This window comes from Amblyomma mixtum, chromosome 4, assembly GCF_055824585.1.
Source record: "Amblyomma mixtum isolate Tamu chromosome 4, ASM5582458v1, whole genome shotgun sequence".
NCBI lineage: Eukaryota > Metazoa > Arthropoda > Arachnida > Ixodida > Ixodidae > Amblyomma > Amblyomma mixtum.
The window spans coordinates 44,442,765-44,459,720 of record NC_143015.1 but is presented as its reverse complement, the minus strand read 5'-3'; the positions used below and the strand labels follow the sequence as shown (position 1 = coordinate 44,459,720).

Here is a 16,956-nt window from a genome sequence, read left to right as displayed (position 1 = left end):
TCGTCAAGCTACACCCCTAGCTTTTTCTCTCTGCCTCCCTCATCCTTGTGATGGAAAGGCATTATTATTATTATTATTATTATTATTATTATTATTATTATTATAATGCAGCGGCAAATCCCCCTTATGGAAGGTCCTCCAGCCAGTGGCTTCAGCCGCTTGCATGGCGTCGCGGACGTCCCGTTTAGTCCCCTAGCGTGACATTACAGGTAGCTTAAAGGATCCCCGAGAAGAGGTATTAACTACGACATCATGAAAATCAGTCGACATCATTGGCTGAAGATGCCGCGCTGCTCTTGAGTTCTATTCGATTGTAGGCACAAATTGCTACAAATTGCAAGTATTATGCGAACTACCTCGTTCCTAGAATTACCCGCACAATAATCGCATTTAATAAAAATTGGCGTAACTAGGCAATACGCCCGTTACGCAATCGGCATGAGCCGGTGGCTGCTTCATGCCGACGCTTCACACACTTTCGCTCCAGCGCGGCTCTCCTAGAGCGAATCTCCTCCGAGACGGCAGTTCCAGAAGTTGAAGAGCCCCCTTTGCGAATCGTGGCATGCGCTCTCTGGACCCCTGCGAGGTCTTCGTCACCCGCCGCTCCTCGGTCTGGGTGCCGATAGGCTTCTCTATCGGCGGCGAACCCCACTGGGTCTGGTCGACGGCAAGCCTCGCGACATCCGCATCACCCATAGCAATGCGGCAAGGCAGGTGCTGTGCCATCGGCGTGAGCTGGATTTTTGGTTTGCTATGTGGCTTCTTCCGCCGTCCACAGAGAGAATCTCTACTTAGCTTCCTCTCACCGAGTATTTCGCTTCCGAGTTGCAGACGGCAGGGCCAGAGAGAAATGTGGTCGATGAGCGAGCTTGAAATTGGAAACTTTGTATTTCTCTCTCTACTAAAGCATCCGTTTAGTCTCGCTCTGCGTGTCTTCTTTCTCTCCCGGTCACCATTCCTTTGTTTGTTTCTCATTCCCTTATCTCCTGGTCCGTGTTTTTGCATCTCTTCTGTCAATCTCTGTGTCGGAGAGATCTATTTTCTCCCTCTGCTTCTTTACTTCTTCCAATCGCCGTACTTCCATTGGTTATATCATATTTCTATACTGGCCGCTTCGATCGGGCACTTTGGACGGGCTTCATCCACGCTACGGCTCGGGATGCGTGCCATATAACTGCTCATGCGGTAAAATCTTTATGGGTACACAGCCCGATACCGCAGAGAATTAGAGGTGGGGTTGCTGCACTGTAAACATGAATGCGCCTACATGGGAGTAAAAGGGTGTGCGCAAGAGGAATGATTACTCCCTTTTAACTACTCTCTGTTTAGAGTGTGGGGGGGGGGACGAAGTGGGAATGTGGGTGGTAACTGGTTCACTGCGTTCGAGCTTAGTTTTTAAAGGGCTTCGGGGTCAAGGGCGGCATTACGGGAGCATGGCTTTGTACACGAGAGTGACTTACCCCGGCACCATTTTCAATAAGCAGCAGATTGGCTCAGAAGATATGCGACCTCAAGCCCAGTCTCAGATTATTGGTGTCTGAAGGACTGCCCCAAAAAGGCCGTTTATCGGGCGCTTTCACACTAGTCAGTCGCGGCGGTCACGCTATGCCTGCCGACTAGTGATCTCGAACGACAACAGGCGTTACCACATTTTTTGCCACCAGGGATTCGCAGCATGTGCGCGGCACAACCACACCCCGAACAACAACGAAATGAGGTGTCTCGGCTTCCTCGAGAAACGAGAGAGCCTTCCTAATTTTTTATGCAGGCAGGCATACGTGTTGTCAGCCGGAAGAATAAGTCGGCTACGAAAGTGGCTATGTTTTACCGCCGAGCAGCTTAATTACTGCAGTAAGACAGTGACGAGCGCCAAAACGCTAGCCTATCATGCATAGTCCCCAATCAGACAGAAAATAATGTTATGCCCATGTTTCATGAAATACAGTTTTTAAACAGCTTCGCGGTTAATTTAATTATCGTACATAATAACTATAATCGAGATAACTGAATTCAACGGCAAGCCCAAGCTTCTAATATGAAGTATATTGTTCCTCTCGTGTTGTGGGGTCATATTATAGAGAGGTTCTTGCTTTCTATGACAGGAAGCTTAATCAAGGCTTGAATAAATCAACCAGTCAAAAGACGATGGACAGAGAAGAGATGAGGCGCACAAAGAGACTAGAAATTATGACCGTGTGAAATTATGACCGAACTTGAGACTGACAACATCCGTTTATTAAATATTTCTGGAGCGACATGAGAGTCAACTACACGGAGCAGCATGGTCGATGCACTTCTAGAGAGGAGCACTTCTCGAACGCGTCGGCCGAAGTGTACTTCAGGGCTAAGAAGCCGGCTAGTACACTCAGGAATCGGAGTTTGTAGTATGAGTGATGGTGGCATTCGGAACGCAGGTCCGCGTACTCGACGCCCATGGGTGCCAAGGCGTACTTCAGCGAGGTATAGTTCTTCTTCACCTCGCAGAGCTGTCGACAGAAAAAAAGTAACTTTAGCTAACGCTCTATTGCGGTCCAAATTTAAATCTACAGTATGCCAGATGTTGTTTTGTTTTTTTAGGAAACTTGGCTATACAGACAATAATTAGAGCGGAGGCAGCTGTCTTTGTTATTTCTTATTAATGATGTTTTTTTGTGTTTGGTTTGTATTGCGAGAGCTTGGTGGTTGAATCGTCGAGCATTGTTGGGATGATCAAACGGCTTTACAGAGCTTTGCTAAACACTGCAGGAAACCACCTTGTGGCTTTGAAAGGACAAATGGCATATCACGAGGAGTTTTGAAGAAGTAAAGGACTACGATCTCCATTCGACTTAACCATACACCGAGGGTAACTTCATACAATTTTTTTTTCTCAGTAAGCATCGATTTCACGGTTGTTTGTGGCCGTTCTTATGTCTGTTCGGCTGCAAAAGAGGCATTTTTTTTTATAAAAATCGCAGTTGGCAATAGAATATCTTTTCTCCGGCGCAAGATTCAGACTCGTGACGTCATGACGTCGAAAGGCAACGTGATCGCTGTCTGTAAGCGCAGCGAACGGCTACAAAAGAAAGGTGTACAGCTTTCCTTTTCCCCTTTGGAACATGTTGAAAACAATGTAAACGGGAAACAAACTCGCGAGAACCTAACTGTTAATCATAGCACCGAAAAGTGGCTTCAAAGTCGTCACCAAACAAACGGAAGAAAATAAAAAGCTGCAATCTTCAAAATTTCTATTGAAAATTAACAAACAAATGAATGCATGAATATGAAAAATGTTAAATTAAAAATACACGAATTTAATAACCGAATATTGAGGCACACGACTACAAAGGCTAAAGGGGCGAACAGCAAAAACATTCATTTCTAACGCGCGGACACTCAATATTAGGATCCCTTTGGGGCTCTCTAGGCCCCTAATCCTTGTTTATCGCAGCACGTAATGAACGCTTAGGACTATAGGAATCTTAACTTACCCTTAGACACCTTTATACGCAGGCTTTTCTGGCGTCTAGTGCGAGGCGAAGATTTGAAATGACTAGCCTAGCTTAGAAAAAAACGCACGATAAAATTGGTCTCTTTACGTGCGTACTAATTTGCCAGTGGTTTTCTCGAAACTTTACCTTTCTTAGCATGCTCTATGGCAAAGCCAATGTGGCGTGCAGAAGTGCACGCCGCTTCTGCCCGGCCACTGAGGAGAAATTAAAATGTTATCAACAGCGTTCTTTAAAATATTTGGTGCAAAACATCTGTGAATGCAGCCAGAAACTATTGAAGCCTTACTGAAACATGCATCAGAGGTGGTCTTTCTCCATAAATATGCTTGGCTAGAATACACTTGCCGGTATAGAAAGCTGTAAATCACGCTGATACGCGGTTGTTCTGGCGAAACATCAATTTCCTGCTGAGGCTGCTGCGTTTCGATGCAGGCGCAATGGAAAAGGCGCCCGCGGGCTTTGTGATGTCATTTCACTACAGAGGAAAAAAAAAAAAAAGGTGCCCGAAGTAAAGGAGGAGGCGACCACAACGGCGTCTTTTTTTCTCTTCCTTCTTTCACCCATTCCCTCCTTTCTTTCACAGCGCTATTGACGCGCTCACTGCGAGTGAGACAATTACTGCGTCTACCTTTTCCTTACTGCCATTTTTATTTTTTATTAACTAAGACCAAAACGCACCAGTCACTGAGCAAGTTGTCAGCTTGACTCTGCGAGAATGAAAGCTGAAAGTGAGCTTGAAATCATACTGAAAACAGTGCACGTACAGCCATTTCTAAAAATAGCAATAAAATTCCTGCAGTTAGTTTTCCTATATTTTCCACCTTACTGGCGTCACGAGCACGTGCCTGTGAATTGGCGAAGCGTATAAAATGAATGACCGCATACGGGGAATTGTAGGTGCCATGTGCCTTGTCACTGGAAATCATCGATTTTTGGACACCATGTCCCCTGCCAGTACAAGAACCTTGCAGGCATCGCAACTAAACGGGTGGTTCCGGGGAAGCTGAGGGAGATAGAAATTAATTCAGATGAAACTGCTGTCCATGGATGAATGCGGCCTTGTACAGCGGTCTTACGGACCTTGGAGCTGTCTCGGCATTGTCGCGGACGGAGAGTCCCAACATACGGACCCGCCATTCTTCTTACCTTTGCCCGAAGCCCTGGGACACCGTCGTGGGTGAATAACCAGCGCTCCTTCTCGTTGAATGTGAACTCGCTCTTTGTGGCATTGTCGAAGCGCAAATATTCTTGGAATGGACGGCCTCCATGCATCCTACATATCTGCGCAGAGGAGAGGCGGCAGAAATTGGCTGGGAAAATTGCACACGTAGCACCCCGTCCCATGCTCAGATGTACTGTCACGATGGAAAAAAACGCAAGCAGAGCGAAGCTATATTTTTGATATATTTCTGAGAATTTTTCAGTGTTCGCTGAAACACCCCTCCCCTTGTCTTCTTAGTTGCTTAACGAGAGCTTCGGTTCTAGCAGCCTTGACGCCATAGGAAGCATAAGAGGGTTCTCACACAGCTTCCACCCTCGCCGTTCGATGACGTTCTACGTCACATCAGCGGTAACTCAGGACGTGCTACGTCCGCCGCTTAAGAAAACGAATGGCGCTGATGAACACCCTATTTGTAAACATAAATACCCCCGAAAGCAGAAGATTCGGCAGCCGTCGCCATAGGTCAGCGGTAGAGCACCGGACGCGCAATTCGGAGGTCGTGGGTTCGGATCCCTCCGGCGGCATATGGTTGTTTTTCTTCTGCTTTTCTAATCTACTAGCTTTAAGCGATAACATATTCAGTAATATTCTAAAATCGAACAGCACAAAATAAAAAAAATAAAAATCACCTGCGTCCCTTGGTTTCTGTGGCTGTTGGCTTCTCTTGCATTTATAACGAGCCCCTAACCCCCCCCCCCCCCCCCCTTGTTTGCTCAATTGCTTAGCGAGGGCTTTCGGTTCTGGCAGCCATGACGCCATAGGAAGCATAAGAGGGTTCTCACACAGCTTCCACCCTCGCCGTTCGATGACGTTCTACGTCACATCACCGGTAACTCAGGACGTGCTACGTCCGCCGCTTAAGAACGTGGGTGGCGCTGATGAACATTCTATTTGTAAACATAAATACCCCGAAAGCAGGAGATTTGACAGCCGTCGCCGTAGCTCAGCGGTAGAGCACAGGACGCGTAATTCGGAGGTCGTGGGTTCTGATCCCACCGGCGGGGAGAGAGAGAGATAACTTTCATTTTTCAGCTCAAGTCCGAGCCTTCTTAGGTGGTTGTTTTTTCTTCTGTTCTTCTAATCTACTAGGTTTAAGCGATAACATATTCAGTAATATTCTAAAATCGAACAAGAGCACAAAATAAAAAAAAATAAATTAAAAACCCCGTGTACCTTGTTTTCTGTGGCTGTTGGCTTCTCTCTCTCTCTCTCTCTCTCTCTATATATATATATATATATATATATATATATATATATAGTATTCAGTAGGGGTTCCAATGGCCCAGTTTACTAGTTTAGGTACAGTATTACGACAAACGCGACTGTTCTTTTAACGTTTATTTTGCCAACAGTTTCGGGAATGGTATTCCCTTCGTCAGGGCAGGCTTACATATATATATATATATGTACATGGTGCCCCAGGTAAATTGGAAGAATATTTTGAAGAAACATAAGCGTCCTTCGCAACTGAAATCGTGTGGATGTTAGTAGGGTTTATCTAAACTTACAGTACTGTTTCTTGCTCGTCCCATTCCAATAATTAGTCGAGATAAATAAATAAACTTTTTAAATATAGCTTGAACGTTCAGGCGTCAACAAGAAATTTGTGGAGCTCCACAAATATCGTCCAAGCCAGCCGCTTCCAACGAGATAGACTTAGCGTGGCCGTTTTTATTCGGGAAAAACGAAAGCCCGCGGAGTTTAAAAAAATACCACGAGACAGCGAGCTCCGTGCGCCCGAATGCGCCCCGATTACAGCGCTCTCATCCGTTCTTTGTAAAAACAACACTCGCTTCGCGCCTTTCGTGCTGCCCAAGACAGCGCTTCGCCTTGTGCTTGGTTCGAAGATAAGCGCCAGTGGGTTCGAGCGGCAGTTGAAAGAAAGCGTGGCTCCAATTTTTCATCGTAATTCACACGATGTTATCAAGCTTGTTATAATACGTCTTTGTTTGTTGGGGTCTTGCTCCCAAATTCGAACTCATGAGATTTCATTGTTCCTGCTCATACGTTCTCCTAGCGTGAGAGCGCAATTATCGCCGCATATATTATCACCGCAGATCTATGATATCTACTTGTCATAGATCTGCGAAAAACAAATCAGGCTTGAGGGAGCTATGCCCTCACGCATTGGTGGCGAAGAGTAACCCGAGTCTGACAAGCCCTACCGGCGCCTGTGTCTGAAACAGCCACCTGCGGGTGCAGTGGCGCATCTCTTAACCGCTGCGCCACTGCACCGGTTGTGGTATGGGACTCGCCGCGATGTAACAATATGGCACATTTTGCGTAGTAGGAATTTAAATAGATGAGGGAGGGAGAGACAGTGGACTCAGAAATGGAATAGGTTGGTTTGGTTTATGGGGTTTAACGTCTCAAAGCGAGCCAGGCTACGAGAGGCGCCGTAGTGAAGGTCTCCGGACATTTCGACCACCTGGGGTTCTTTATCGTGCTCTGACATCGCACAGAACACGGGCCCCTAGAATTTCTCCTCCATCGAAATTCGACCGCATACTTCAACCACATAAGCAGATAAGCACCACATAAGGCAAAACGAGATAAGAACAAAAAACAATGCCAGTGGAAGATCTGGCGAACAGACCGCCAGCTGCACTTGTATCTCAACTAACCCTGCCAGTCTGAACTTTGTTTTTCGATTGAAAACGGTCGGTGCAGATAAATCGATGTGTGCTGAAAGTCTCGTTCCTTGTAGATGCAACCTGGGATCTGCGGTACGAATGACGACAATCTAATCTCATATCTCTTTCTCCGACATTTCTTTCTGCGCGCGCATATCGTGCATAGAGGAAAAGAAACTCCGAAGAGGAGGATAAATCGTGCCGCTGGCGCCCGGAAGCCAAGCCCACATGACGCCGTTTTTTTTTCCCTCGTACTCCCTCCAGACCCGCCAAAGTGGGTCCTACGTGGGGCCTAGGCCAGGCCCGACCCTGGCCAACGAAACGCGGCGTTCGTTGTAGAGCGCCCTCACCCGAGTTTTACATATTGCGGGTTTTTGTGCCAGGAGACCTCTTTATTTATATGTCCGCGGTTAAACCGTAGACAAGCGGTACCGAAGTAGGGGTGCCTTGCAAGGAAAACCGTTACAGATGCACCTCCTTCCCTAAGTGCTGTGCGATAGGATACGCGCGGACAGACCGAGTGACGTTTACGAGTGGCTAGAAGTAATTTTGATTCCCTGCAATTCTGTACTGTTCAGATTCCACCGTGTACAATTCACCTAGTGGGAGTTCTTACCTTGACCGCTTCGATCAGCTGAGGTTCCGGGAAGGCCGTGCACTGGTGCGTTAGTGAGTAGTCCAGAGGCTGATTGCCGCTTCTCTGGCGGGGCCGGTACCGGCGGACGGCGATGCCCACGGACAGAGCTATCTCCGTGGGCAGACCAGCCTGGCTGATAGTTTGGAACACGCGATGCCAGAGGCGCTGGTTTTTGTTCAGGACATGCGAAAGGCAAGTAGCGAGGGATGAACAACAAGAGTTTTCGATGGAAGAGAAATTCGTTTCAATGTTTAGTACCATGTTATTTACAGCCGAGATATGGGAAAGCCAATTGACCTGTTCGAAAAATAAACCGGGTATTAACCAATTTTTCATCCATGCACGTCGTTTAAAATTTCTATTACTTTGCTTGTCATTCCATATCAAAGAAAAATATCACGTTATGTCTGCACGATGAAATGCAACCCTAGGAAAACGCACAAGAATCTTTCAACGAGGGTACTTTGATGGGAGTCCTAGGATTGACCCTGGACTGATGTAACTTCGGCTGAGCGAGGGACAAAAGCTTTCTTAGTTTTTCTAAGGGACACGGGTTTAGTGGACATACTTTGATAGTCATCTAAGGGACACGGTTTTAGTGGACATACTTTGATAGTCATTGTGTGTGTGAGAGTGCGTGAGTGTTGAGTATGTTTGATGTCACTTTTTTTTTTCACCCTCTTCTTTCATCCTCACCTGGAGTAGCATGTCAGGCCTATAACCAGGCAGACCTTTCCATTATCCATTAAAGTCTCTTTCCTTCCTTAGGAAGGCGTACAACGAGAAAGATCAGCAGGCAAAGCAAGACGAAGAAATTGTCAAGTGTGAAAACAAAATTTCTTATTCATAAACGCGCGCAGACTTTGTGGAGGTAAAAACCCTTGCGCGCTTTAAATGAAGAGCTCATTTTAAACCAGAAAATTCGTGATTGTTTTGTGCCGCTATTGAAACAATTCTCATATATCATTGAGAAGTTCCTCAAAACGAACATTTGTTTATTAGGCTCAGGGCAGCTGATGGGAAGGCGAAAGTAACTGGTGAATCATCTCGTATTTGCAAGAAGTTTTCAGAGGCATAATGTTTGTCTTGGTGAGCCGTCTTGCACCTCAGCCCCTCCTGAGGGCGGTTGTGAGGCTGCTGAGCGTCCTAGAAACTGCTTCGCTCAAGCCAAGATGTAATGTGCCCGAAGGCAGATAAACCACAACACACCTTTTGAATGCGGTCATTAGCCGTGACCGACGCCGCCAGAATAGAATTTGGTGCATTTTTTTTCGCACGGGAATGGGCTTATAGATGTCTTGAAAAGTAATTTTGACATTGTTAGGTTATGAAGTTGAAAGCAGTGTTTTTTTTCCAATTGGAGCTGCATCACGCTGAGGTATCGACAGCCCTTAATTCTCAGCGAATCTCTTAATGCAAGGTGCCATTTAGTGCCACATGTATACTGTCGTGGACAAAACTATCCAGGACACGCAATCGGCTGCCAACGTGTATAGCTTCGTTACCAGCCTGTGGTTGCAAGCCACACTTGCGGAGATCAAAGTTGCTCTTGAGCTCTCCAATGTGTGCTAGTGAAATCAATAAAACATTGGCGCACTTTGAACCTATGCGCCAAGATCTGCGGTTTCGTGTCCCGGAGGCTTTTGTCCCCAATAGTACAAGAAAATAGTTCCGAAAAGCTAATAAGCACGCATAAAAAACCTTGGAAAGAGCGTCAAAACCACACATGCCGGCTATAAATTGCTATATGCTCTAAAAAGCCGCCGCTCTGGAGCATCTTTGTTCCTCGCTTATTAAGAACGTTGCCACGATTGAAGCCTTCCGGCCGTAATTGAAATTTGTGAATTTTCGTGACCACTTTTGGGGTCAACGCTAGGCTTCGTTGTTGGTGAGCCATATAAGGCTCTCGCCTTAAAAACGTTACTCATTTCGACACTTCTGCAGCGACCGAAGTCACCCACAGCTATGACACTGCATAGAAATGGGGCTGCGGACAGGTGCAAGTTGTTTTGGGCTGATCATATTGTCACCGACAAACGGTTGAAGAAACAGACCAGGTTCTAAGTAGACGAGGTGGGCGTGCCAGCCAGCAGGAAGCTCGAGCGAGGAAGACGACTCCCGCGAATTCACAAAGTTCTTCGAAATACGCAATAGCTGTTTTGCCAGGCAAACACTGAGGTTCAGAACCAAAATTGGTCACCAGAAGTTCGGTTCGCCCACTGTTCAATTCAATAATGCCGCGAGCTACACAGACTTGCTGACCAAGGAGCAGCGAGATGTTGGTTTCAGCGATGCCACGAGTGCTGGGGCTGTTATCGCACTCTACAGTAACAAACATGCTGGCTCTTGACGGGATTAGTACGTGGTCGTCACAGACGCATAGCTTAGCCCTGCGTGGCTCGGTATCGTCGCCGACAGGGCATTGGGTGGAAAACGACACGATTAGCTCCTGCAGGTTGATAACGGCACCGTACTTCTGAAGAAAATCCAAACCGAGTATGAGGTCCTTGGAACACTCGGGTAACACAGCAAAGCAACCAGGGAAAGTAACTCCGCGGATCTGGATTCGTGAAGTGCAGACACCGAGCGGAGTTACGACGTGGCCACCAGCTGTCCGGATCTGCGGCCCAGACCAAGGGGTCAGAACTTTCCTCAGGGCCGTGGCTAACCGACTGCTCATTGCAGAAAAATCGGCGCCGGTATCCACTATAGGGCGGCAACGTCGTGGTTGTCGGCGGATACCGGAATTTCGGCAGAAACCAGTCGGTCGCAGCGCGTCGTTGAAGTCGTCGGGGCAGGTCGTCGTTGGTCGGAGCGTCGCGGCGAATCGTCGGATGGAGGCTCTTGACACGGTCCAGTAGCGGCGGCCCTACCCCCGGAGGACGCCGTCTTCAGTTTTCCCGACGTGGGGACGCACCTCTGAACTGGCCAGAGGACGACGGGCGGCCGGGCGAAGAGAACCGCCTTGGGGATGGCGATCGGGACTGACGCCGCTGCGGGGTCGAGGACTGCACGTTATCAGCCAGGTACAGCTCGATATCCCGTGGTCTTTCACCGTAGCGCGGTCGAGGTGCGTCAGGCGAAAACCCTCTTAAACCCATTCTCCGGTAGGGGCAGTGACAGAGGATGTGGCCGGGCTCCCCGCAGTGGTAACAGAGCGGCCGATTGTTTGGCGTTCGCCACACGTGGGCTTTGCTCATGGGGGGCCTGTACTCCTGCGGCACAGATGGTACTGCTGCGCTCGGGTACTGCAGAGATGGCACTGGCATGGGAACGACGGGGGAAAAGGCTTGCCTCGCTGGTCCAGGACTTCGTAGTGCCTCGCTGTACGTCATAACAGAGGGCGCCGGGTGTGGAGCGGGGGGCGGCTGGACAGCTCGTCGGATTTCGTCACGGACCACGTCGGTTACGGCAGCGACATTGGCCTGTGGAGCTTCAAAACGAAGTTTCGCCAATTCCTCACGCACAACGCTCCTTACAAGCTCCCGAAGCTCCTCGGCGGGCAGCGACGTAGGTGTGTACTGGGAAGCGGCTGCTACAGTAGCTTCACGTCCGTAGTGCGTGCCCCGTTCGTGCAGAGAGCGCTCGATACTCGTTGCCTCCCTCGTGAAGTCGGCCACTGTTCTAGGGGGGTCACGGACCAGTCCGGCAAATAGCTGTTCTTTTACGCCGCGCATTAAGTGGCGCACCTTCTTCGCCTCTGGCATAGCAGGGTCGGCCCGATTGAACAGTCGCGTCATGTCCTCGATGAACATTGCGACGCTCTCGTTGGACTGCTGGGACCTCGAGTGCAGAGTGATTTCAGCCTTTTCTTTTCTTTCGCTGGTGGTAAACGTCGCTAGGAGTTCTCGGCGAAAAGCCTCCCAGGTGGTAAAGGAAGCTTCGTGGTTCTTGAACCATGTTTTGGCCGAGTCCTGCAGCGCAAAGTATACGTTGCGCAATTTGCGCTCGCCGTTCCATTCATTGAAACCCGCCACTCGGTCAAAGCTGGCCAACCAGTCTTCTACGTCCTCGAACCTGTCCCCGTGGAACGGTGGCGGCGACCGAGGAGCGTGAAGAACGAATCGCGGGGCATTCCCGGAACGCTGTGTTGTCTGGCTAGCCACGGTTGACGTCATTGATCTTACCGCTCTTACCGGCGCTGCCAGTTCGCCGAACTCTGGTTGTAGGCCTCGCAGGCGGCGGCTCGCTTTGTGGACGGGTGTTGTGTCCACGCGTGGAGAACAGGTGTCGAGAGAGTCCTCGCAGTCAGAGTACATGGGACGCAACCCAGCACCTCCACCAAATATGTCACCGACAAACGGTTGAAGAAACAGACCAGGTTCTAAGTAGACGAGGTGGGCGTGCCAGCCAGCAGGAAGCTCGAGCGAGGAAGACGACGTTCTTCGAGCACCTCGAGTGCCCAAGGCTTGGCAAATCCCAGCTTAAACAGTTCGGCCGCGGTCCGGCGCCACTGAATGGTTCGTACGGTGGCAATATTAAAGGGTCAATATTCGAAATTTATAAATATATAACATCGTCTATGTAGAGCACTTTTCTCGAAAGCCCGCAATTGCTTCCTATACTGGCTAGATTCACGAGGAAATCGGCCACTCTAAAATTGTCTCTGGGTTTCTCTAAGCTAAATCCTATTCAGGCCGACATGGTTTCAATGAGCTGCGCAGGTCACCTGATCGCGTACTGTAGCTTGGTTATAAGTAAAACTAGTGGCTGAGAGTTGCTCCTGAAACCGCAAGAATTTGTTCGTGTAAGCAGAGATGGTCTGTGAGATAGACCAACTGAAGAAGCTTCCACATCCGCTCTGAATGCAACTTGCTTTAAAAGGAAGAGTGATGCAGTTACAGTGCTCATCGTGTGCTCTGAATATTTTATGCAGTGCCTAGGCTGTTACGCTAGGAGGAAATAGCTTTCCTAACGTTCCCATGCGTACCAGTGAGTAAGGGTAGTCTGCACTGGGGCTGTCCAAGAAGGACGGGGGCATCATCAGGCAGTTTGGCTTATCCTTGTCCTCGCCAACCTGATGCGCTATGCCAATCAGGATGTCCACGGGAGTCTTCCTGCGCCAACATTATATTTCACGTGTGTTACAACTTAAAACAAACCCACATTACACCAGCTAGTGATGCAGCATTTAACGCCTCTGTCGAAAATACGGCAGCTATGAACATAAAGAGAAGAGATTGTAAGAGATGAAGTTTGGGACACGGCATTACACTAGATATATGCTCAAATATGGCTTATGACACACCTGCGACAGCCCGTAGCATTTAGTCCCTCACCCCTGATTCTTCTACAGCTATGCTGGCCATTCAACGGAAGGAAACAGGACCATATAAATCAGACGGAACCGACCTTTGTCAGATCTGTTTTGTCCTTGAAATGCCGAGGGTAATATGTCTCATTCGCCTTTTTGAAAATGGCTTCCACCGAATATTTCTCGCAACATAAGAAAAACGCTGTTTCGCATAACTGCTAAATTCAACTGGAAGATAGGTCCATAAATTTTTGCAGTGTTCATTTCAGTAACACAGTTTTTAAAATTCGGCTTTATTTTCAGTCTGTGCCTAGAACATATGTAAATTCCATTATGAATGTTGTCTCATCGTTCTCACCTCATTTCCTGTACGATAAATTGCGCAACTGTATCATTAATTATGGGGAGTAAGAGTGCGGTGGAGACTCCTTTGGCGCTGGTATTGGACTTGTCCTGCATCAAAGAGGCGATCGCCTGCAAAGGAAAACCAGAAAACTGATTAAATTTTAAACCAAACCACGGGAGGCGCTGAATGTCACGGCCACGATTCTTTCTCAGAGGAAGTGCACATCTCACGCGTGAAATATTGCGGTAGAGGACCCGACATGTACTTGGTTACTACAGGGACTATACCCAGTTGACAGGAACGCAAAGTCGGCTAAATTATTTCTGGTGAATCTCCGCGCACAAAAACAGCGTAAACTCTCGCCGCGAAGTTTTCTTGTGAGCATTTTTATCTTGCAGTAAGTTATCACCAAACAGAATGATGCAAAAACTTTCACTGCAGTCCTGGAGGCCCTCGAGTTATTTAGATTACTTGCGTTTACCAGCAGGCACTGTAATCTAAGTGCATGGGATTTTTGCTTTTCGCATGCATAGAAAAGCGTTCGCCGCGTCAGGGACTGACCGGGTCCGCCGCAGCCAAACGCCAAAGGCCCTAATCCATCGCACCAGATAAAAATAGCCGGAGAAGACATCGCATATTTGGTGTGACACTTACCCGTACGCTTTTAATCAGCTCCACCATATCGCTTTTCATCATGCCAAACGCTGGGGTATTGATATGGCCGTAATGAGAAATGCCGCTCTTCCACAGAATATCCAACTGTTGCTTCGTAGCAGGGTCAGCCGCTATTGATGTATTTTTACGTTGCCTGGCCAAAAAGAGATAAAAGTGTAACTATGTAACAGCTGGCAGCAAAGAGATTTTGCGCCAACACAGCACTGAAGGAAAACCGGAGGAATCAACGAGCCCATTTCAGGTAGAACTAAGCGCTAATGCGACGTTTAATTATAAGTTTATTTGCCGAGGGTGCAAATTTACAACTTGTACCACATATGCGAATGCACAGGTAACTGAATCAAAACATGTGTTTCGTGAAATTAATAGAACGGCGACAATTCCACGAAGCATTTTTTTTATAGCACTAGTCGATAAAGCCAGGGTGCCCAGCACCTGGGTAGTTGTTGCCGCTCTACGGCCACGCGCCATCACAATTGAGATGTGTCAACGTAATCCTGTGATCACGTAATCATGCACGATTTCGGTGACCCTCCCGCGCAAATGGACTATTCCATCGGGCGAGGGCGATGTCGAAATGCCTCTTGGACTGCAGCCAAACGGTTTCATTGCGTCTTTCACCATATTAGTGCCAGCTGTAACCAACAGTCCAGCGAGCAATATGGCAGCGCCCAGAGAACCCTCGTTGAAAAGGCATATAGCTCGTGCCAGGTTCCTCCCCATAGCGTCGTTTACTGGTTCGGTAATAACGAAGACAGGGCAAGGCGAGGAATAAACACATGGTGCGAAGAGGCCGAACCGGGGTAGGGCCCTTCGCAGCAATCAGACCGTTTCGAAGCCCGTCTGAGAGGCCAGCATCCCAAAGTGCGGAACCGCAAGGTCTAAGCAGATGCCTGAAGTTTGTGGCCGTTGTAAAGATCGTAGTACACGGGCCTGGAAAGAATTACTATCAGACGTGGATCGTCGTTAAGCAAGGTACGGCGAAGGCTAAGCAGCGGCGGAAGCAGCCAGCACACATATGTCTCCTGGGTGGCTGAGAGTACCTGCTTTTTACTCGGCGACCATTGCCCCAAGCCTGCCTTCATGGACCACACAGGGGACCCAGGTGACAGCTGATTCCATTTACCGAGCCCTCCCTGGTCGGAGTACAGAACCATAAAGAAGGGATTGAAGTTTTAGCAAAAACAGACCGCCTTTCCGAAGTCTCTTCAAGTGTCGCCGCCGCCGCCGCCGCGGGGAGACCGACGTTATCTTCCCCAATTGCTGTGAGCGTGCCGGGGGAACAAAGGGCTTCGTTTTCTGTGGCTCTTAGGCGAGCCAAGCACCGCGACGAGCTGGCGGGCATCGTTCGACAAGGGACAAGGAACCACTTTCTGGCCTTTTCGTGACCTCTTTGTTCCGGCCTCGAGCGGCGGGTGTCTTTGATTATCAGCAGATGTCGGTGACCCGCAGAAACCTTCGACTGGCCGGAGGCCATCACCTACCGCAGTCAACGCTACCTCGACAACCTTCTTTCCCTCAGACTCCACATGTGACGTGGGCGTGGCCCTAAGTGCAGTGGTGTGTTTGTGCGCACAAGTTTGTGTTGTTTGTGATCTGGGCCCCTCCCAACCCGGCGTGGGCGTCCTCAACCTAGGGACTTTGGGGAACGAGAAGGCTATAAATGTCGAGAACGAATGCGGCAGATCAGCTCACTTCGCCTCATTTTGAGCTCTCTTCAAGCCTCTCAGAACTCACTAGAGTCTCACTTCTAACCATGATGTAAAACGATGTAAATAAACCCTCTTGTAATCTTCCTCCCATCACTTAACTCTTTGCCTTGGCGGCACTCCTGTCCTGGTGGTGGTGGGAACGGGTGTCGGAAGCTTGACCACGGTTCCGTCAAGCGAGCAACTAGCAGCAGCGAGCTAGCAACGACTCCAAACCGACCCATCAGCGCCAACAATTGGTGGCAGACCCAACAACTGGTTGGCAGCGGTGTGATGAACCGGGTGACATGGTGCTGCATCTGCGGGTGAGTGTTTGGTTTTTGCTTTGGATCCTCCAGGCTTCAAATTCTGGGTTAATAATTTGAACTGCTGGTTGATCGGGTGTTTGTATGTCTGTAGCACAGGGGTAGTTGCACAGAATCACCATGAGCGAGCAAAACCAATATTTAAAAGCAGCGACCGTGGACCTGACGAGGTTGTCGAGGACAGAACTGTTGTTCTTGTGCGACGAGTTAAGTGTGGATGTGGAGGAAAGAGCGGAAGATTCGGATATTGTCCAGGCAATCCAAAATTTGGAAACGGAGGAAGAGGATGATTTTGAAATTGCTTGGGATAATACGCACAGGTGGGCAAAAGAACAGGAGCGTAAAAGAGCCGAGGAAGCGGAAAGAGAGGAACGAGAGGCACAGCACCAGGAGAGTGTGGAGAAGCTAGCAGCGGAGCTAGAAGAGCTTAAACTCGAGGCTGAGAAAAGGCGGCTCGCAATGCTCAGTGGTCTTAATGGGAACGAAGTAGCAATGAGTGACGCTATCTCCGTCCAGATATGGCCTTCAATGTTCCAGTCCATCGCCGAGTTAGAGAGACATGACGCCATAATACAGGATTGCGAAATGGCGCAAAACCGGCATGGATGGCACACGACAGAGCATGGCCAAAATAGAGAGGCTACAGAGACCGTCTCCGAGTTAGCTAAGTGTAACTCCGCGAGA

The 16,956-nt window shown here is 48.7% G+C and overlaps 1 protein-coding gene across 4 annotated transcripts in view; it reads right to left on the bottom strand.

The window, feature by feature from the left end:
• Positions 1-2,213: 2,213 nt before the first annotated feature.
• The window catches only part of LOC149346357 (uncharacterized), a 207,717-nt gene continuing 192,974 nt past the window's right edge, over positions 2,214-16,956 (bottom strand). For 2 of the 4 annotated variants that reach the window (XM_089586379.1, XM_089586378.1), the window contains 6 exons: positions 14,238-14,391; positions 13,596-13,711; positions 12,914-13,040; positions 7,963-8,148; positions 4,638-4,772; positions 2,214-2,486 (listed from right to left, as the gene is read on the bottom strand). In XM_089586379.1, the coding sequence (XP_089442505.1) occupies positions 2,268-2,486; positions 4,638-4,772; positions 7,963-8,148; positions 12,914-13,040; positions 13,596-13,711; positions 14,238-14,391 (937 nt within the window). In that variant the 3' untranslated portion in view covers positions 2,214-2,267. Of the gene's footprint in view, positions 2,487-4,376; positions 4,495-4,637; positions 4,773-7,962; positions 8,149-12,913; positions 13,041-13,595; positions 13,712-14,237; positions 14,392-16,956 lie in introns of all 4 variants that reach the window. The other 2 variants (XM_089586381.1, XM_089586380.1) reach the window with 2 other exon arrangements.